This window comes from Centruroides vittatus, unplaced genomic scaffold (assembly GCF_030686945.1).
Source record: "Centruroides vittatus isolate TY-2023 unplaced genomic scaffold, ASM3068694v2 scaffold_1323, whole genome shotgun sequence".
In the NCBI taxonomy this organism is placed as follows: Eukaryota; Metazoa; Arthropoda; class Arachnida; order Scorpiones; family Buthidae; genus Centruroides; species Centruroides vittatus.
The window spans coordinates 331206-353383 of NW_027122675.1; the positions used below are offsets into that span (position 1 = coordinate 331206).

The window sequence follows — 22178 nt, forward strand, 5'->3', positions numbered from 1 at the left end:
TAGGATATTTTCCACAATAACGTATTCCATCCACTAGCATATGAAATTAAAATTATCAACAATTCCTAATTCTTCTGAAATTTTCTTCCATATAATCTTATTATTATTATGTTGGGTTTAGTGGGTTATACTCGGTTGACACTGGTGGCTGTGCACTATGCCAAACCAGAGGCATAGTGCACAGCCACCAGCCACCACCAAGGCATAGCAACCAAAACACAACTAAAATTAAATAAGTGTGTCAGTGTCATCAGTGTCAGTATTTGGGAATTTCCTAACAATGTGGCAAATATTCAATATAGTGGCCTTCTGAAGTGTGATGTATGTATTTCTATTCAATTGTAATGTGTCCAGGCTTTTGTGTAGTGTGTGTGGTATGACACCTGTAGAGGAGAGAACAACAGGTACAATAAGCACCCTATCCATCCTCCACAGATGCCTTATTTCCTGGGCGAGTTCTGTGTACTTGCTGATTTTTTCAGTGTATGTGTTTTGTATATTGTGAGTGTTTGGAATGGATGTCTATAATGTATGTGATTTTATTGTGTTTGTCAATCAGTGTGATGTATGGTCTGTTGTGGTAAATTGTTTTGTGATTATGGCTCTGTTGTACATTTTGTGTGTTGTTTTCCAATATTGTCTGTGGAATGTATTTGTAGTATGGTTCGTGGATGTCTAATAATTTGTTTGTTTGCAAGCTCTTGGTGTATTATATTTGCTATTTGATTATGTCTGTGTAAATAATCTGTCTGTGCCAAGAGCTTGCAACCAGAAGTGATGTGTTGTATAGTTTCTGGAATGATGTGACATTTTCTGCATGTGTCATTTGTGAGTGTTGTATCTCTGAGTATGTGTTTTCTGTAGTTTTTAGTATTTATTAGTGATGTAACGAATAGGAAATATTCGGCCAGGAGCGTTGCCGAATGGCCGAATATTCGGCTTGATTAACGCACGTACAAAAATTGGCACGCAAACCGCATTATGGCAAAGATCACGCACCGTGCTCTCTATTGGCCCGCTGTCACTATGATTTTTTCTTCCAGTAGGTCTAAATTATTTAAATTAATTAATTAAATTATAATTATTAAAAGTTAATATGAGATGGAGCCTAATGTCTACCTCTAGTGCCAAATTGGTTTATAATTTATGTAATAGCCGTAAATAGCCCGATTTGATTCGGCAGTTGTTGGTATTTAGATGTAAGTTATAACTTATAAGTTATTTTATTTGCAATCGATTATTTTAACTCTTTAATTAAACACTAAAATTTTGTTTTTACTACATATTTGTAGACTGAATGGTACCCTAAGGATATACTTTAGTGGTGACATAATATGGTCTAGTTTCTCCCCAGTTGTGGAAAAGTTCAAATATATCGTATAAATATTAAAATATACGCGAATACGAACATAACATAATTAACTAAACAATAACGTTAATGCCCGATACATTCTAACCTACACGCCATCAATGCCATAAGATATCGAACTAGATAAAGGCTATAATATTATTTAATTACGAAATAATTTAATACTAGAGTTAGATGCTATTTCTTATTAACTTTAATAATTATAGTTTAATGTTCAGCATTAATAAAAGTAACAAAAATGATTAATTTACTGTGTTTTTGTTATTTCTTACTCCTGTTTTTAGGTATACGGTATTCGGCCGAATAGTGATTAAATATTCGGTATTCAGCCGAATAGTGATTTAAATATTCGGTATTCGGCCGAATACCGGGTAGTAACCGAATATTCGTTACGTCACTAGTATTTATGACCTGATCCTGTATGGCAATCATAAATCCTTCCGTCTCCCCAAAGAGGCATCCCCGAGCTAACCAGCTGTTTGACACAGTTTTTTCAACAAAATCTTGGGCCAGATCATAAGGATGCCTGCCATGGAGTGCCTTTTGAGCCCATGATTGCTTAATAGTGTCTATGCTTTTTATATGTTGTGTTGTGTCCATATGATGTGAGTGTAAGTTTAATAGTGTGTTATTTGAGTCTGCTAGAGTTACTGCTTTATGTAACTGTGATGTTTCTTGTTTTCTATGGAAAAACTCTCGCAGTGACAGTATTTGTTTGTAGTGAAAGTTAACTATGTCAATCAGGCCACATCCACCATATTTACGTTGAAGGGTAAATCTTTCTATGGTGGATTTAGGGTGATGTTGTTTATGCTTAGTAAGTGTTGTTCTTGTTTTCCTTTGGAGTTGGCTCAAGATCTGTGTGAGTCCAATGTATAACTCCAAAAGAATATGTGAGTACTGAGATGACATATGTGTTTATTGCTTTAACTGTGTGTTTTGCATTTAACTCTGTTCTGAGAATAACATTTAACCTACTTTGATATTCTTTAATTAATCTTTGCTTTATTTATGTATGTTCTGTTAGTTTGGCCTGTTGGAATCCTAAATACTTGTAGAACTCGCCCTCTTCCATGGATTCAATAATGTCTCCATTTCCAAGTGCAAAATCTTCTTTCTTCAGGATTCCGTTTCCTATGTGAAATGTTTTGCATTTATTGAGGCCAAACTCCATTTATATGTCCTTGGTGTATGAATGTGTGATTTGTAGGAGTTGGTGAAATTGTTTTTGTGTGGATGCATAAAGTTTTATGTTGTCCATGTACTGTACATGAGATGTGACAGTGTAAACTGTGTTGTTTTTTCATGTCTGATATTGTAGCCATATTGTGTGTTGTTTAACATGTTGGATAATGGGTTCAGGGCTAAGCAGAACCAGAGAGGACTCAAGGAATCTCCTTGAAAAATTCCTCATCTAATGAATATTTGGTTTGTTTGTATGAAAGTGTTACTAACCCTGTGATGTAGTGTTGTTCTCCAGTGCTGCATAGTGTTCTGAAGAATGCAATGAGTGATGGATGTATTTTGTACATGTGTAGAATATGTAGCAGCCAACTGTGTGGAACACTGTCGAATGCTTTTCTGTAGTCTATATATGCCATGTGTATGTTTCTGTGTTGTTTGTGTGCTTGCCGTAGAATGACTGAATCTATGAGTAACTGTTCTTTGCATCCCCTGTGATTTCTACGGCAACCTTTTTGTTGTTCCATGAGAATGTTGTGTTCTTCAACATGTTTGTATATTTTGTTTGCAATACAGGATGTCAATAATTTGTAGTGTGTTGGAAGACATGTAATTCGTCTGTATTGTGTGGGGTCTGTGGTATTGTTGTTTTTAGGTTTCATGTAGGTGATGCCCTGAGTAAGAAATTTTGGAATGTCTTGTGGATTGATGATGATGTGTGTTAGATGTTTAGCTAGTTTCTGGTGCAGTGATGTAAACTTTTTGTACCAGAAATTGTGAATGTTGTCTACACCAGATGTTTTCCAGTTGTGTGTTCTGTTAACAGTGTAGCGGATTCTGTGTACATTTATTTCAACACAAGGCATAGTTGGTATGTTGTGCAAGTTTTTGTTCTCCTCCTCAATCCAGCCTGCATCAGCATTGTGCATAACAGCACTGGACCAAAGAGAAGACCAGTAAGTTGTGAGTTCTTCTGTTGGTTTGCCACTGTGCTGTGTATGAGTGTTTGTTTTGGTATTGATTTGTCTGTAGAAGTTTTTCATGGTTTGTGAATAATTTATTTTGTTGTTTTTGTAGTGTACATGTTTTGTATCGTTTGAGTCTATGTGCTTCGGCTGAGAGTTTTTGTTTTAGTGTATCAATGTATTCTGTTATGTGTGTGTTTTGATTTTCTTCAAAATATTTTTGAGCTGTTTCTTTAATTTGGGTGTTATGTTATTTTTAGTGTATTGTGTCAGCCTGCCTATTGCTGTCTAATGTTATTTATTTGTGTTTCTATTCTTCTCTGCCAGGCAGACTTGTAATAGAATTGTGTTTTGTGTGTATCTGTCTGTGATTGTATCTTCAGTCCATAGTGTGTCACTACTGTGACTGCCCCAGCATAAACTAATGTATGAATGTCTGAGAATGTAGAAATTGAATGAATGTAGTGTGGTAGTAAGTGAGTGTTTACATAATTTAGTGTTTTTCCTACTACCTTTGACGTGTTGATTTTTGGTATTCGTGGTCTTTGTGTGGGATCTGTGCCTGTATATTTAGTGAGTGTTTCCTGAAATATAAGTGAGAGTGTATTAACTAAATCCATGTCTATGTTATCAGTGATGGATGAGGAAGTGTCTGTAGTATTGCTAGTGGTAATTGTTGTGTGTGTGTTGTTATCAATGCTTGTTGCTGGATTATCCTGACAGGTTACATGATCTTCATTAATGTTAGATGTTTCTGTCTGTTGATGTATTTGATCAGCAGCCTGTTGTTTGATAAGTTCAAGTGTTGTTTGTGGAATAAGGTTGTTGTGTATAATTGTGCTTTTTTGATCAACAACCCTTTGTTCGGTGACAGTGAGGCAAAAATATTGTTGTGTGAATCTATGGTGTAGTTGTTGTCTGTATGCTGTCATGTTTGTTTCGAGTTTTGTGATGGTGTAGTAAGTACGGATGATAAACTCGTTCATTTCTACTGTCCATTTCATCCGTTGGCGTGGTTTTCCAGCCTTTGTGGTCTGTGGATGCATTGCCACAGAAACACCAAGGCTAGGTTGGTTCCTCACACGAGGGCATTGCAGTATCCATGCTTGGGCCGGTGCTGCTTTCGCCACTGGTAACCAAGAGAGACTGTGGCCTATTTTTCGAACGTGAGCTTCTATCTAACCCACGAACACGGACCTTGTTAACCCGGGCGACGTCCAAGCCAGTATCATACTTAGATCTGGTTACTACCATGATAAATATCTCCACAGAATGTGGGTGTGGTCACTCTTAGTTTCATTTCTCCCCATAGACCTTACTGGCATGAGTGTCCCTACCAGGAGCTTGTGCTCCAGCGTGCATGCCCTATGGATCAGTAAAATTACTGGGCTCTCCCACCATGACCAGGTGGTGACCACGGGAGAGTTGTTGTTATTATTATCATTATTATTATTGAATTTTATTGTGATATTCTCTCCAAGATTGATATGAAAATTGGATTTTTTTCAATTAAAAATATAATTAAAACATACCAGGACAAAAGTCATACATTACAATATTAAATGCGTAGAAGTAATCACAAAAAATGTGTCTTCTTTTAAATCTTAACGTCCTTTTCACACTCAAGAACTAACTGTCTTTACGGCAGAGTCGACCTTCTTTTGTAGGCTGCTCTTCCACCTGTTTTAATTATATTTTTAATTGTAAATTAAATTTAATGATTGTGCCGAAAACCTTGGGAATATTTTTTAACCGTGTTTTACATATTGAGGCAGAAGAGCAGCCTACAAAAGAAGATCGACTCCGCTGTAAAGACAGTTAGTTCCCGAATGTGAAAAGGACGTTAAGATTTAAAAAAAGACACATTTTTTGTGATTACTTCTACGCATTTAATATTGTAATGAATTTTTTCTCCCACTAACTCATGTATGGTTTTTGTCTCAAGTCATCATAACTTTTGAACAGAAAACATTTCTTATTGGCTGTTGTTCAATAGAGTTTATCTGTAAGCATGATTTTAATGTCCATAAATGGATCTTTGCTAGGCAATGGTCTATAAATATTCATTTTGCTGGATGAAATTGTATACTGGAAACTAGTCTTTACAGTACTATGAAAAACATTTCACTTGGCCCATGGACATTTAAGTGAGTAATGAATGATCAAGTGAGGATTTACAGTAATATATATATATATAATTTTTCAAAATTTAAATCAAATATACAGATGAATGAATCTTATTTATACAAATGTATTATTATTATTATATACACAAAGATCATTCTTAAAGTTTCTAGATACATGAAAAGTTGGTATGAAACTTATCAACATTGTTTAGAATTTCTCAAAGCACTCTGTGATATTGAATGCAATTGTTGAATCACTCCAGTTGAATCACTTTTTGAAACACAGACCACTGTTTATCAGGGATGGTCCTTAATTGATCTCTGTATGCATTTATAGCTTTTTCTGGTAATCCAAAAAGATGTCCTTAGAAAGAGAAAGAAAAGCCATTCACTTTTGGGTAGAGAAAGAAATTGCAAAGGGTCAGGTCAGGGTTGTAGAGTGAATGGTTTATCAATAATACTTTTGATTCATTTAGAAACAATATGGTCTTTCTTGCAATGTGAGTTTATGCATTCTTGTGATGAAGATGAGCTTATAGTCCATCTTTGACCATTTCAAATCTCCTCAAAGACAAACACTGATGCAATCATTCAACAGTAAAGGTTTTACTTTCAATCAGAGTAAAGGTGCAAATACATCCAGTTTTACCAAAGAACATGGCTACTGTTTATTTGCTGACAACACTTCTTGGGTACTTCAACTTCAGAGATATTTCTTAGTCAGGAAAAATTCAAACTTGGGATTGCTGTTTGGTTTCTGGCTCATATTGATAGATAAATGTTTGTTTCATCACCAATAATGAAATCCCACAAACATTTTGATGTCCCACCTGCAAATTTTTCAATCATGTCATAACACTATTCCGCATGAACTCCTCTTCAGTGAGAGAGTGTGGCATTCAGCAATGTGAAACTTTCCTTAATCAAAAGGTACATGGCTATCAATCCAACCTGCAAAATGTTATTAATTTCCTTGTAAATTATCTGGAGACATTCTCTAACCATGATCTCTATATGAGTTTCATTGTCCTGGGTAATTGTAGTTGAGATGTAGATACTTCTGGCTTCATTTTTCAGGCTTGTTTTTCCATGTCAAAGTTCACCAAACCACCAAAAAAAAATTTGTGTCCATGATGGACAGGTGTCTGGAAAGGCTGCCTAAAAGCACACAAGACACATCGACTTGGACAAACCAGATTTAAAACCATAAACATCATTGTTTGAAAAATCCTCACAAGTCACATCTGCATTGTTTCTTCAAGTCAAATGGCACCACATTTATTTCTTGCACTTGCATGTGGCAACACACTGGATGACTAGTGACATCTCTTGGTAAAAATAATACTAAGAATTGCCTTACTACATATGCAATAGATGTGATGTTGCTTTATTACTAATACATTTTCTACATCTGTAAACTTTCAGTGACCCTCATATGTATATATAAGATTCATACTTATATATATATATATATATATATAGTTATAAATATTTTGAATATATTATCATAAAAATGCATAAAGCTTGGCACCATACATAGAAATGCTTTCAGCCACTTTTGGTTAACCATAGATACAAAAGAATGATGTAGAATGCAGTTATGAATTTAAAATTAATTCATTAAAATTAAAATAGAATAAGAAATAGAATAAATATAATTAAAAATACAATAGAATAAAAATAATAAAATCAAATTAAATTAATTATAAAACCAAAATTAACTAATCAATTATGTAAACAATTACTTGTATATAGGTGACCAAAGGCATTTCTATATAAATAATGTTTTAATTACTTGAAAAAAGCAGTTTAATCCTATTTTAAAACGAGATTATTCAATAACTTATTGGACTACTATCAGACTATATTAATAATTATTAATAATTACTAATTAACCCCTTCGTACCCGCAATCGAACTGAGTTCGATCGGTTTACATAGCGTTACACAGAAAATGGTGTTTTAGACCCTCGGAGAAAAAAAATCGGCGAAAAAAAAATGTTTTTTTGGACTTTCGGATGTATTTTCAGACCCCAAATTTTTTGAAAAATTTTTTCCCGCGCGAAAAAATTTTATTGCGATTTTAATTAACCCTTAATGACGGGCAATTAACGCTTAATTGTTTTTTTATGGGATTTTTTTTATAGAACTTTATTTATCCTTCTAAACTTCTAGCGCACCGATTTTACTTCGGTAAAGTTATTTAAAGCTATTTTCTGATGTAAAAAACAACATCCAATAGTTTTTTAATTTTTTTAATTAATAGATTTTTTTATAATTACGTTTAATTAAGTCGGGGGGGTCGGAAATTTCAATAAAAATCGTAATTAAAAAAAAAAGTTTTGAAATATCCAGCCATCTAGTATTCACCCTACTTTTTACCCTTCTCCTCCCGAGAGTTTCATGAGAATGTCCCGCGAAACACGACACCAGCTGTTCTCAAGGTCATCCAGCTGTGTAAACAATGACTCATCAGTGTCAAGTTTCGCGCTAAGGCGAGAAAAAGGAAATTGTACTTTGAAGTGTTTTCTTCAAAATTAACACATTTCTTTCGTTTTTTTTTCGTTTTTAATATTTTTTAATGTAATTAAACATAACTTAATTCATAAGACTATATTAATAATTATTAATAATTACTAATTAATCATTAACATAGTCCAATAATTTTGGCAAAGATCATTTGACTTTCATTAATTAAAATCAGGTTATGAGTTGTTTGTATATTTAAGAACTTTCTTGGTAATAACATCCATGTTGCTGACTGGATGGCTAAAGTGTTTAAGGCATAAGCCTACCACTTTAGAAACCAGAGATTGAATCTGGACAGGTTGAAATACTCCTAACAGAGCAGCCAGATAAGAGCTGCTCCATTAGGAGTATGGCTGAACCCATAATGGGCTCGAAAAAGTCCTCTTAGTGCCCACAGGACAGAAAGTGTTAAAAAAGATTCCAATTTCAACAAAGCATTATATGTTTCACAAGGCTAGAAAGTGGTAACATGTCTTCAAAAAAGCATCTTGAGAATACTTAACAGTATCAAGTTCAGAAAAACATAACATCAGATATTTGTTACAGTTTTCAAGAAATTTTTATCCAATTTATTTGAAATTGTTAATTTCAAATTCAAACATTTTGACTGCAGTATATTTCAAATTAGTTAGAGTTATAATTTTCATTCTGTTTTTTTGAAAAAATCTGGAAAAATCATTAATCTTTGTATCTTTATCTCATATTCAGGAAGAATGTGCATCATCATCCTGTAAGATGAAGTTCTTTCCTATTCTTTCCATATCTGCTTCATAAAACTTTTCTCAAAATCTATTAATTAACTCATTCTAAATCATCATATGGCTGCTCCAGCTTGAATTTGACTAGTTTTAAACTGCTTTTCACTTTAATTGAGAATGTTTCTGAAGTTCTTTCAAAATCCCAGAAACAAATTCAATTAAAAATGTATTAATATATTTTATTATTATTTTACATTTCAAACTAAATAAATAAAACTGCTTACTTTATGACAACTGTATTTTAAATTTGCAGAAGGTATTCCAAAACCAAACAAAAAAGTCGCATGATCACTGCTGTCATCTAATGTCCGAAATCTGTAAAAGTTAATTAAGGCATTTGTTCATAAAATTAAATATCAGCTTAAATATAATATTTGATATTAAAAATTATTTTATAATTTTATTATCAATTTAACAAAACTACAGCATAAAAAATATTTTTATATTGTATCAAATTTTAATAAAAATAACAAAAAAAAATTTTTTTACAGTAAACTCTTGTTATTTCAATATCTGATAATTCAAAGTATTGCATAATTTGAAGTCAAGTCTAGTACCTGGCTAAGATAACCGATTTTTGCATATATTTTAGATTGTATGTGTATTTCAAATTATCCTATGATATTCGAAGTCATAATCTGATCCGACGACCCACAAAAATATCATTTAATTCAAAATCTTCCATCAAATTACATGTTTATAAGGAAAGTTTCCATGCCTAAGTGGAAGCTTTATTTTCAGTTTTACTAATTACGCAATGATTTATTGGACATCCATTCAAGGTCATTTGGATATTTTACACATTGCCAATGAAGAGGAAATTTCTTTTATTTTTATGGAAGAAATCTGTTTCATATTTATTTATTTTGGATATTTTATGCAAAAATCTATTGTTTGAATAACTCCAAAATCCATTAAATACATGTGCATATTCAGGATAGAATGCATACATAGCTTTAGCTGTTAATAGAGATTGTTTTCATCAGATCACGTGATTTTTGTAATCTTGAACTCAAGACATTGAATTCTTCACAGAACTAGCCATTGGTCTTCTAGACAAAATTCATGGGTAATTTTTATTGAAGCACTTAAGCTTCTTTTGTATGTTATTTTCAGGTCTTCCTTTCAATGTGATTTAGTTTTCATTAAGTACTGTACATGCCAACTGTTGGATTTTTTGAAATAGCTTAAGTGTTATTTAGTAATTATTTAGAAATATTAATGCAGTTGTAACCAAACAGGTGAAATTATATAAGATAAACGCATAACTTTATTCAAGAATTACAAAAAAAATTTGTTTATATATGTATGTATAAACCAAGCTTTTCAATCCTCACTACATGATATTAATAACAAGATTTTGTTGAAAAAAAGAGTAATTAAAGTTGAGGAATAAGTATATTTTACAATTTAGATATAAATATGTTATCCTTACCTATAATTGAAACATTTTTTAAAATATTTTATGATATGTTCTTTGAAAGTTTTGAAAGTTAAGTAATTTAGTCATTTAATTTATTACATGTTATTTCTTTTTTGATCATTTATATTTAAGAACTACAGTAAATTAAATTTTTCTTTTAGTTTCAAACAGTTTTATGTTAAATCTATGAAGGAAAAAATGCACAACATAATAATATACTATAATTCTAGTACTTTTGAAAAGCAAAATCAAAAAATTGATACAATTAAAAATTTGACGTTCCAAAAAAATAGCATTAAGTAATTAATGTGTTTAATACATAAACTCTCTATAATACAATTTTTGCATTAAGGATATTACTACTTAATATTTAGTCAATGTTGTTAATTATCATAATTAAATTGTAATATATACTATAAATAAATCAAATATAAAATGCTTTTATCTAATAAATTTAATTATGGTATTCTTACTCTGGTAAAGATGGATTAACTAAATTCTGACTTGAGTGATTTAGCCAAGAATTGAATACAGATAATAATCCATTAGAAACTTCAAACGCATTTGGATTTGGAATCTAAATAAAAATATTTTTTCACACAAATATAAAACACACTGTTAGCATTAATATAACAATTTCATAACCTGAATATTTATTTATCAAATATTAGATTACAACTTTCATACATTAGTTGAGAGTTAACAGTTTGAATTTCACTGAGATAATTAATTTTTTGATATGTTTGGAAAAAAAAAATAGCAATTTCTAATTTACTAATCATTAAATTTATTAAGATAAGGTGTCATGCTCACTTGTAGACTGAACTTACAAATCATTAATCAATTTAATTAAATTCTAATCTAGAAGTTCTTGCATTATTATTATTATTATTATTTAATTAATATTTAGTTTTATTAAAATATTATAATAAATAAGCATAAAAACATTATAACTGTTATATTTTTTTAGGAGTAAGTTGTTTATTAATTATAAACAACTTACTTTACTCCTACAGCTAAAACAATATGCTTAAGGTTAAATTTATATATGGGGTTTAAAGGAAAGTCCATACACCTTCTCGTAACTTTTAAACCACTGTTCTAGTGCCACTAAAATAATTGGCATCTATTGAATGCAATTTTACCACCCTAGTGGCAAAATATGGAACTAAAGAAAATTAATTAAAGATATAGGCAAAACAGTCCAATCATAAAGTGAAAGAGCATTGTTTACGTATATAGTAGAAAATAATACTTAGTTTATAATAATATTGTTATTATATCATATCTCCATGCACCATGTTTTCTATGAGTGATTTCCAAGTAGTAGAAATCATTTTCACTAATAGCATAGTTATGAAGTCATTTTCAATGCTTGTCAATATTATATTAAGTCATAATTTAGGTTTTCTATGAAATAATGTTGGGTGTTGGGCTTTAAATCTTTATTTCTAAATAATTTTTAACATTGGTAAACTGATGTCATAAAAGAATGAGTTTGAAAAAGTTTGTTCCAGAACCCCAATTTGAAAGTACAGTAGACCCCCCTATAACACGATAAATACGTTCCGTGTTATATGAATCCGTGTTGTACAAGTCACTTAAATACATGATCCAATCACAGCCTGACACGTGTGCAGTTTAGGGGCTACAGCTGTTTGAAAGGTTTTCTTCCATAAAATTAATCGATTCTAGACTAATTTGACTCAACATTTCCAAGTCATGTATAATTTTTTGGGAATAATCCATATAAACTATGCTATAAACAAAAAATTGTAAGATTACTTACCGAGTGTGCACCGTTTGATGACGCCATTGCTTAAGCTTGTTTTCGTCATGGAGCGGCTCATTAAATGGCGGGTGCGTGTTTCCTGATAAGCGAATTTTTCACAGAAAAATAACTTAACTTTGGAGACATCATTAATAAAAATATAATTTTTATGGCATTTGAATAATAAATGTTTTTTAGTAGGTCCAGTGCTCATTTAAACTCAACGTTTTGTACAATATCCACTAGTGGTCCAGATTCAAACAATCTTGTCGCGACACGAGTCAGCGATGACGTTTTACCGCGTTATACAAACCCGATCGCAATTTTTTAGCTGTGTTATATGAATCCATGTTATATGAACCCGTGTTATAGGGAGGTCTACTGTATTCCGAAATCCATAAGTTCAGCTTACAAAGAACAAAAAAAAAAAAAAAGTCTTCTAAAGTCTAAGGCTGGCCCCTGAACATGGCCAATAACAATTGCAATTTTGTCTTATAAAATTTCAGAACTGGAAATATACGCAAGGTCAGTTCGAATTCACTAATATTAGCAAAACTCAAGGAAATACAATTGTCAAACTAAAACTTTATTACTCATTAACTTAGCTAATTTTACACTTTTTTACTTTAACATTAAAATAACATATTCTATAATAATAAAAATTCATTTGATATATAAAAACATTGGAAACTAAAAATTTGCTTTATTGCATGCATTTTATAAATAAATACTAAGTAAGAATATATTTGAAATGAGTTTCCATTAAGGTTAGCAAATAAATTGCTTACTTATATTGTTTTTTAGCATTTAATATTAAATTTAAATTTCATAAAAATGACAAAAAATTAATACCTTCTTTGCTGCTTCAGAAAACACTCTATACATTAATGGTGTGCTTTGAATAGCTAATGTTGTATTTCCTTCAACTGCCATGCTAACATCTATATAAGCCACTATTTTTTCTATAAGGTTTTTCTGATTTTCCTTTTTTAAATAATGATTAAAAATTATTTTTGTGAAAATCACAATAATGATAAAATTCTAATATAGAAATTTTTTGTTACTTCTATCCATTCTCTTGAACCAATTAGTCCATACAATGATGCACTCCAACTACAGAATAAAATACTTCTTCTTGGTTTCCAACCTATCAAAATAATATTTAATTTAAACTTTCACTTTAAAACTGACTGAAATTAAAATTACCTAAGATGGTCTTTTTTTTTTTTTTTATTAGTTAGTATTTGCTATTGCTGTTAACTGTAAAATTATATATAATATACAAAATAACAAAAATTTCTCATATTTGTTGAATCTTTACTTACATCTACTTATTTTAAAGTCCTTCAAATATTAATACAATAGACTCTTGATAATTCAAAGTGTAAAGAACAGAAAAATTTTTGAGTTAGGGAAACTCGTTATTTTAATGAGATCATATTACAATACAAACAATATAGTTAGACTTAAATACATTATACAGTCAACTCGCATTAATATGAATTGTCTGGGAAACAGTAGTTAGTTTGCTTTATCAAAAATTCGTATTAATGATTTTCAGAGTTGAGGTTAAGGATGTATAATTTAGAGAGTTAAAATTTAATAGGCAACTGAAATCTCTAAATTATATTTTAAATTAATTTACTAAATAGTTATATGAGATTAAAATTAACAAATTAATATTTTAGATGATTTTGTAAGCACTCCCCAATATGCAAATTAGCATGTGTTTGCATGGGACTGCATCTATTTAAAGGAGTGGGCATCCTTAACTTTAACCCCTATTTTGAGTACAATAGAATGGTCTGCTAAAACCAGAGGTTTGAATTACTCCACAACTGGTAGTTTGTTATCCTAGTTCAACCACCTTCAAACTGAACTAAGTAAAGTTGGAAGTCCAGTTTTTTATTTTCTAAATGTAAACAAACATTTTCAGTCTCCTTCTGAGCTCTACTTCAGATTTTTCTGCTTTTCTTTTAAATGAAACATGAATTGATACTTTGGAATTCAAACAATAGTGTCAATTAATGTTCCATATAAAATAAAAGCAGAAAACTTGAAGCAAAGCTCAGAAGAAACCCGAAAATATTTGTTTATGTTTAGAAAATAAAAAACTGGACAACCTGAAAGGTTTTTAAGGTTTGTGATACTAGTTTATCCTTTTTATTTGTCAACGATAAATGGAATGTGAATTGTTTACAGTATTTTGGTAAAGAGGAATAATGTTAATAAACTTTTTGCATACAATTGGAGATCGAATCTGTCTTTGCTTACTAGGAAAAAAAATTTATGCTATTCAAAATGGAAATATTTATTACAGGACCATTTTTTATTGTTCACATCAAAAAGTGTAAAAAGCAACCATTACTGGAAATTATTTCTTGGGGGTTTCAAAGGTAATTTACAGTTCAGTTTAATAAATTCTAGTAAAATTTTGTTTGCTTTACGTGAAAATTAACATTGTGACAATAGCATTTTGCCAGGGCAATGGCAAAATTTACTTTAATGTGAGAACTAACTTTATTGGTTTTTAAGGTGAGTTGAGTTTATACAGTAAACCCTGTGTCAAACAGAATTGCACCAAACTAAATTTCGTTTTCCATTAAAGCAAAAATTAGAAATGTCAACTTATAATGAAGACCATTGCAGGGCCTGCCATCTTGTATTAAATTTAATAATTGGAAATAAATAAATTAAAACTATTCTGGGAAAAAATATCAATCCTGTGTAGGACCTAACCCGCAACTACTACTTACTATGCAGATTCATCAACATTATGTTACCCAAATCTTCATCCAATCTTCACAGCCAGATTAATTAGATTTACTTGTCAGGCTCTATAATTTGACTATTTTTTCTTTTTGCAATAGCTACTGTATATTTATATTTAACTTAATACATATGTTTAAAATATGTTTTAATCATTTTATTTGTTATATAAGAACATACATAAAAATGTATTCTTTTCTTATAACAAAAGTACAGTGTTTTTATATAAAGATATTGCATGTTTTTGAAATGATATTTATTTATTTATTTTTTAATTAAAAAATTAAAGAGAAAGCAAAAACTATTCACATTTTAATAAGACAAACTTACTTTCTACAAAAAAATTTAAATATTTGATTAGTGTAATAAAAAAGTTGATACATTAAATAGCATATTAGATATAAAACAAAATAATTAACAACCTTCCTCGAGTAATTTTCCAAAAATATGACTAATTTCAAGCATTGCAGAAGTCCCACTAGAAGGATCTACAGAACCATAAGTCCAGGAATCTCTATGATTTCCCAATAACACAAAACGATCTAAATATAACAAAAAAAATAATTAAATTTTTTTTAAACTAGAAAATTTATAAATATAACAAAATCGAATCATTATGGTTATTTGGGTTCCTGTAGAAAGATTACACTGATTTCGGCGTTAAACTATTTCTTTTTTATTTCCACTAGCACTTTCGACGAGTTTATAATCGTCGTCTTCAGGTGAAAAAGGACGATTTTAAAAACAAACGTGCAGAAATGTTCTAAGGAGAACAGAATTATTTGAATTCAAAAACCGGCATCCGGTAATTCCGTTAAGAACGTGCCAAAAAAGATGTTGATGTGTTCGAATTCTTACGTTTACATTCTTTTTCACCTGAAGACGACGATTATAAACTCGTCGAAAGTGCTAGTGGAAATAAAAAAGAAATAGTTTAACACCGAAATCAGTGTAATCTTTCTACAGGAACCCAGTTAAATACTTGGCATGCGTTTTTAACTTTATTTTACTTAATTATGGTTATGTATCGCTAATCTGAATAAAGGCATAAACTCTATATATGGTTATTATCGCTTTATAGGCATAAACTCTATATAGAGTTTATGCCTTTATTCAGATTAAAATCTTTAAAAATGTTCCTCAGGATGTGCAGAAGAGAATTTTACAGAAAATTGTTTTGAGAATTAGTATAAGAGAATAAAATTTTAATGAAACATTAGCAGAATGTTCTCAATGGTTGTCGTTAATAGGCAAATGAATGGGAAAATAATACAACTTTTTTGAAAAAGTTATTGAAATCTATTTTGTCATTACATTAAATACTCAAACATTATTTTGTAATTTCAGTTTTCAATCAAAACAGCAATCTTATTGAACATTACCATAACATCAATATGATTATAGTTTTGTTTCCCAATTTTATTACATCTGTTAAGTGTTAGAACTAATAAATTTTATGCAGAAAAACTTTACTATTTTTTTCTCTATATTCATACAAATGAATCAATACATTTATTACAGGATTTTGAATTCATTTGTATAATAGTAACATATTTAGAATCATTCAATTGGTATATTCCTAGCTGTTTGAATGACAAATGAGGAATACCACATTTTTGCAATAATCATCACTATATGATGATAATTAAATAATTACAAAATTCTCTTCCACATATTCTAGGAAATGTGTCCAAACTTTATTTGGACACATTTCCTAGAATATGTGGTTCTAGGAAATGTGTCCAATTATAGAATATGTGTTTCTATAAAAAGTATTAACTATAGGAAAATATTTAATATAATCAGCAAATTATCTAATATTAACACACACAGAACAACAAGTTTATGGGAATTAAAATACAGCATGATCATAATTAAAGTATCCCTATTCCACACTGCCTACAGAGATATTTAACAATTTAAATACAACATGACATTTCAGTACATGCAAAAGATATTTATATTAAATTAGTATCGAAACTCACTGCTATGGCACAGTTGACACTGAAAGCAACAAAACAGTAGTTTCCTTTTCAATCAATCAATCTTTATTTGATATAACGGGTGTTATTACAAAGGGGTTAAAGAAATTGTCATTTTAAGTTTGATACATGAACAAAGAAATTATATAATTTATACAAAGTTAGCATGGCAAAACTATCACCGAATAAAATTTGGTAACAAAAATCGGATGGCAGTGTAGCAACTCGAACATCTGGAAAAATGTTGAAAGAATCAAGGTGTTTTCTCACATCCGACGCTGTTGTTCCGCAAAAAGAACATTCAGAGTCACCTAAGACATTAATTATTTTACCATTTGGGTATATCAAAAACCTATTTAATCTAAATTGTGCAGCAAATGACTTTATTTTATAACTCAAATTAGACAATAAATAAGGCACTGGACTCCACATTCCATTAAGAAAAATTTCACTGTTCCAACTTCTTTCACTCAAATAATGAACATCAATTTTAGCCAATATAAGTCTCTTAGTCATTGATCACAGTCCAGAAAGAACAAACTTTCATTTAAATACATACAATTAGAGGACAATCCAATATTATTTGGTAATCCTTTAGTAATAGCAGGCCATGGCTTCAAAAAAGAATTAACATTTATCTTTAAAAGTCTCATATATATTAATTTCCAACAGTCATCCTCCAGTAGGTCAATAAGTTTTCTCCAAAATCTAAACAATTTTATCAAAAATCTAATAGCAAGAGAAGGTCTTCCCAATTCCATTCTCACTGCAGATCCCAAAACAGATCTATTAATATGAAACACCTGCTTAAAGTAGAACAACTGTATTGGTTTAAATTTGTCTACTAAAAGACTGCCCCAAACCGGAAAAGCATAAAATATACTTGGTCCAATCAAGGAATCAAATAATTTAAAATAATTATCTAATGAAGATGCTTTAATTTTAATAAGAAACTTGATGAGATTGGAGATTTTGGATTTTGCAGCAAGTAATCCTTTGTTTAAATGATAGGAGAATGTGCCATGTGAAGAAAAATAAATACCTAAATATTTAAAATTTGAAACAATTTCCAGTTTATGATTTTCTAAACTGAAATTATCTGTTTTTTTAAGTTTTCCACCTCTATGAAAAATCATAAGCTTTGTCTTTTCCAAATTAATTATCAATTGATTATCTTCACAATATCTCCAAGTAAGATTGAGTCTTTCCCTAAGCAAAAAAGCTGAATTAGCCAAGAGAAGGATATCATCAGCATAAAGAAGACAGTCAATTTAGACATGAGAAGACAATGCTATCATAGATCTTTGACTTCTGAGAAGGCTAGGAAGATTGTTCAAAAACAGAATAAAAAGGATAGGACTCAGTGGTTCTCCTTGAGTAGCCTGCTATTGGACTCAACATGATCAGTACAGAATGAAAAAGTTTCTATAAAATATCTAGTATTAGAAAAGAGACTCTTAAGTAAGTTGACAAAAAACGCAGAAAGACCAATGTTCCTAAGCTCATACCATAACAAATCATGATCGACTGTATCGAAAGCTTTCTTGAGATTAATAAAAGCAGTATATAGTTTCCCTCATTTCCTTGAAAGTGATATTTGAATAAGACCAGTCAAAACAAACAAGTTGTATTTGATGCCTCTATTTTTAACAAATGCTCCTTGGAAAGATGTAACAATATTAAACTCATTTATCCAATTCCAGAGACAATTTGCCATAATAGTTGGAAAAAACCTTTCTAAATACATTAATTAAAGCAATTGGTCTATAATTAGTTGATGTCTGCCTCTACTTCCCCTCTTATAAATCATTCTTAAAGCAATTTGTTTCCAAGATAAAGGAAAAGAGCAATTAGAACAAAAGGAGTTAAACATATCCAAATATCTAGTAGTATTTCTGTAGAAAGGTGTTTTATCATTTCATTCCTTATATTATCAAGATCTGGGGCCTTAGATGATTTTAATTTTCTGGCTACAGTTTCCAATTTGCTCAAAGTGATATCCGAAGAACCTAATTTTTGGGAAACTGCAAGAATAAGACCGCCATATGGACGACCAGGACCAATTGGTTTTCTAGTAAGTTGTTCATATAAAAACAAATCTGGGTTCAACAAAGAAAGAACTGGTTTATAAGACTCAGTTAACCAAGTCTCAATAAAAGTAACTAAATCATAATTTTGCAATAAGTGTATAAACTCTTGGTCATTCACACTGACAAGTCCAGCATTCCTTGACAATTCCAAGACAATATTCTCATTACTAAAGTTTTATTTCTCTCTTTAGTAATTGTTCCACTTAACCCTTTTGGCCCACTTAACACCGGTAATTCATTTGTGTAAAAAAGTATCAATCTTCTGTAATTCATTCGTTTCCAAATTGAAGGTGAATTTGTCACCATTGACTGTCAGGCAATCAGCTTTCAGAAATACTTTTTTATTCAAAGATTTAGCTTCTGCAAATAAAGGCAACAATTTTCTATACCTTAGTCTTGATCTATATGACAAATCATCAAAGACCCTAATGTGTGAATACGACAGCAACACCTGAATTTTCTTTAAATTTTTAAAAAACTCTTTTGTCATCTTGAGTATAGAGCTTAAACAAAATAAGCAGAGTTCTTGATATTCGATAACTATTAATAAAAGAAACAGATTACCCGTTTTGTCTTCTAAATAATTCAATAAAACTATTAGCATTATTAACTATTTCTTTGCCACCACTACTCAAACTGGAAACAATAATGTTATCTTTCTTTGAATTGTTGTATACAGAATCTATATAATAATTCTGAAGAGAAAATTTATCCATACATGCAGTTTTAAAAGTTTGATAATTTCTCCTTCCAGGCAAGATAGATGTTCATCATACTCCTTATGTAAATTAGACAGCCAGTCAAATTTTGATGACAGTTCTTCCAGTTTCGATAGAATAGTATCAAAACGTTCCTCGAGTAAACACAGAATCTTCTGAGGTAGTTGAGAAGGAATATCCTGTGATACAAAATAGTCATCCAGTCGAGATAATTTCAATGTTGGTTTGCTTGGAGATCAACAACGTTTACCAGCAGAAGTCAAAGCTTTATTGCAAGGCTTAAAGTTATAGATTATTTCACACCTATCTTACAGTCCAAATACAGCATCACCAGACTTCTGGTTGTTCCCAAAATTAAAAGGGCAACACTTTTCATCAAATGACAAAGTTTAACTTGCCATATTTAGATGGATCAAAAAAAATAAGATTTTTCAGGCGAAGAATGCAAAATTGGATTGAATGTTTGGAAAAATGTGTCACTCAAAAAATAAATATGTATAATTACAATAATTTTTACTACTTTTCAAAACTAATCACATCTTTCTATCTCTTCTCAAACTTATTTTATAAAATTGGAGATCTTATTTATCAATCACAATACATATAATACAGAATTGTTTATGTTAATCTTTAATACTAATTAATTATATTTACAGAAATTATATCATATATTTTTTATAAAAAGATTAGCACAAATTACCAGGCTCATCTGATCCAGGAATAATTCCTATAACATTGTAGATCATAACTTGTGTATTATTATTATTTACTTCCATTTTTATTTTTCTGAAAATATAATTATTTCATCAATAAATAAATGAATAGTAGTATAAATATGTTGTATTAATAAATTAATATATTTTATATTATGCATATACTTGTAGAATATTTGTTTTTACTTTCACATATGGAATGCAGTTCAAATTTAGAATTATTCCATGTATGATTAAGTTTCATAATTTAAATTATAACATTTTCCACTGAAATGACCTTTGTTCTTAAATACTAATCTATTTTTTTAATTTTAATTTTGTTCTTCCTATGTTCCAAATACATTACCAGATGATGACCAAAAAGGTTTGTTCAATTAAATTTATGCACACTACTTAAATTAAAATTTCAATCATATTTTAACATCAAAAACTGACTTTTGCTTTAGTTTGAGTAATAAATTATTGCAGTAGGAAAATAAAGCAACATCAATTTACACAAAAACCTATACTCAAGAAGACACATATTCATATTATTATACAAACATATAGGGAATATATATATATATATTCCCTGTATATGTATGTATAATAATATGAATATAATATCACATAATTATAAGTTACTTATCATGATGAAGCATGAAAATTAAAATAATCGCTTCTTGGTTCAAGTGTTGTTTGAATGTTTTTATCTCCTCTGAAGTTGGAAGAACCTGACAGTTTCCTCATATTTTATATATTTTAAATTAATTTCTGACTCATTAAATGTTTTTAAACTTTTATCATTTTATTGGAATTCCATGATTAAAAATTTTTTATTACAGTTTATTTATAATGTTTAAAATAGCTTTGTATGACCATTTCAATAATGCTTATAAAAACACACAGAGAAATCTTTATAAAAAATATAATTACATACGCATTATCTTTATATCCTGAGCCTATTAAATATTCAACATTTGGTAAAGCACCTTTCCATGTATCTGGGGATTTTGAACCAGTAATATTCCTGTAGAAAATTCAATAGTATATATATATATATATATATATATATATATATAAAAATAAGAAAAACAAAAAATAATCACAAAGAAATTTAATAATAGAATTTTATGCAAATTCACAATTATAAGCTGATTAAACTGTGCATATTGAAAATATGATTTTTATTTCTAATATGGCACAGTTTAATGTTTTTGTTCTGTAACATTTTAAAATGTAGAATCTCAAAAAATATACGGAGGGTTGAATCATAAATTACTAGATAACATTTTTTAATATTTATTTCAAATGATTCAAATGAAAGATCTGAAATAATATAAACATTTTTTTTTTCTTATAATTTATGATTTTTAAAAAGATAAAAAATTTTATGTACAATTTTCTGGAACATTTAAATTTATAATCTTAAATATTATGAAATAATTTGGTTCTTTTTAATGTCACAATTATCAAAATATCAAAAAATACTAAATAGGTTTAATATGTTAATATATGTTAAATATTTTTATAAACCTGTTATAAAAACAATCATTGTAAATTAAAATTAATTTTACCACAATTAAATTAAGAAGATTATAAAAATGTATAATAAATACAATAATTTGGTGCTAAATATTTGCATACTACCATTTTTTTTAATTTTTATTAAGTTAAAGATTAATTTAAAATAAAATTTGATTATTGAAACTAAACAAAACATAAGAATTATAAGAATTAAGATTCATAGCATTTGAAAGCTGATCAATTATACTATCTCAAATTTCAAACTGGATCTTTTTTT

General features: G+C 29.5%; 1 protein-coding gene across 1 annotated transcript in view; it reads right to left on the bottom strand.

The window, feature by feature from the left end:
• The window catches only part of LOC136986905 (putative N-acetylated-alpha-linked acidic dipeptidase), a 64652-nt gene that overhangs the window by 18505 nt on the left and 23969 nt on the right, over positions 1 to 22178 (bottom strand). Inside the window, exons 9-15 of the mRNA XM_067284536.1 lie at positions 21315 to 21404; positions 20383 to 20468; positions 15314 to 15433; positions 13187 to 13269; positions 12975 to 13106; positions 10825 to 10928; positions 9153 to 9243 (exon numbers count right to left, since the gene is read on the bottom strand). Coding sequence (XP_067140637.1) covers positions 9153 to 9243; positions 10825 to 10928; positions 12975 to 13106; positions 13187 to 13269; positions 15314 to 15433; positions 20383 to 20468; positions 21315 to 21404 — 706 coding nt within the window. The remainder of the gene's footprint in view (positions 1 to 9152; positions 9244 to 10824; positions 10929 to 12974; positions 13107 to 13186; positions 13270 to 15313; positions 15434 to 20382; positions 20469 to 21314; positions 21405 to 22178) is intronic.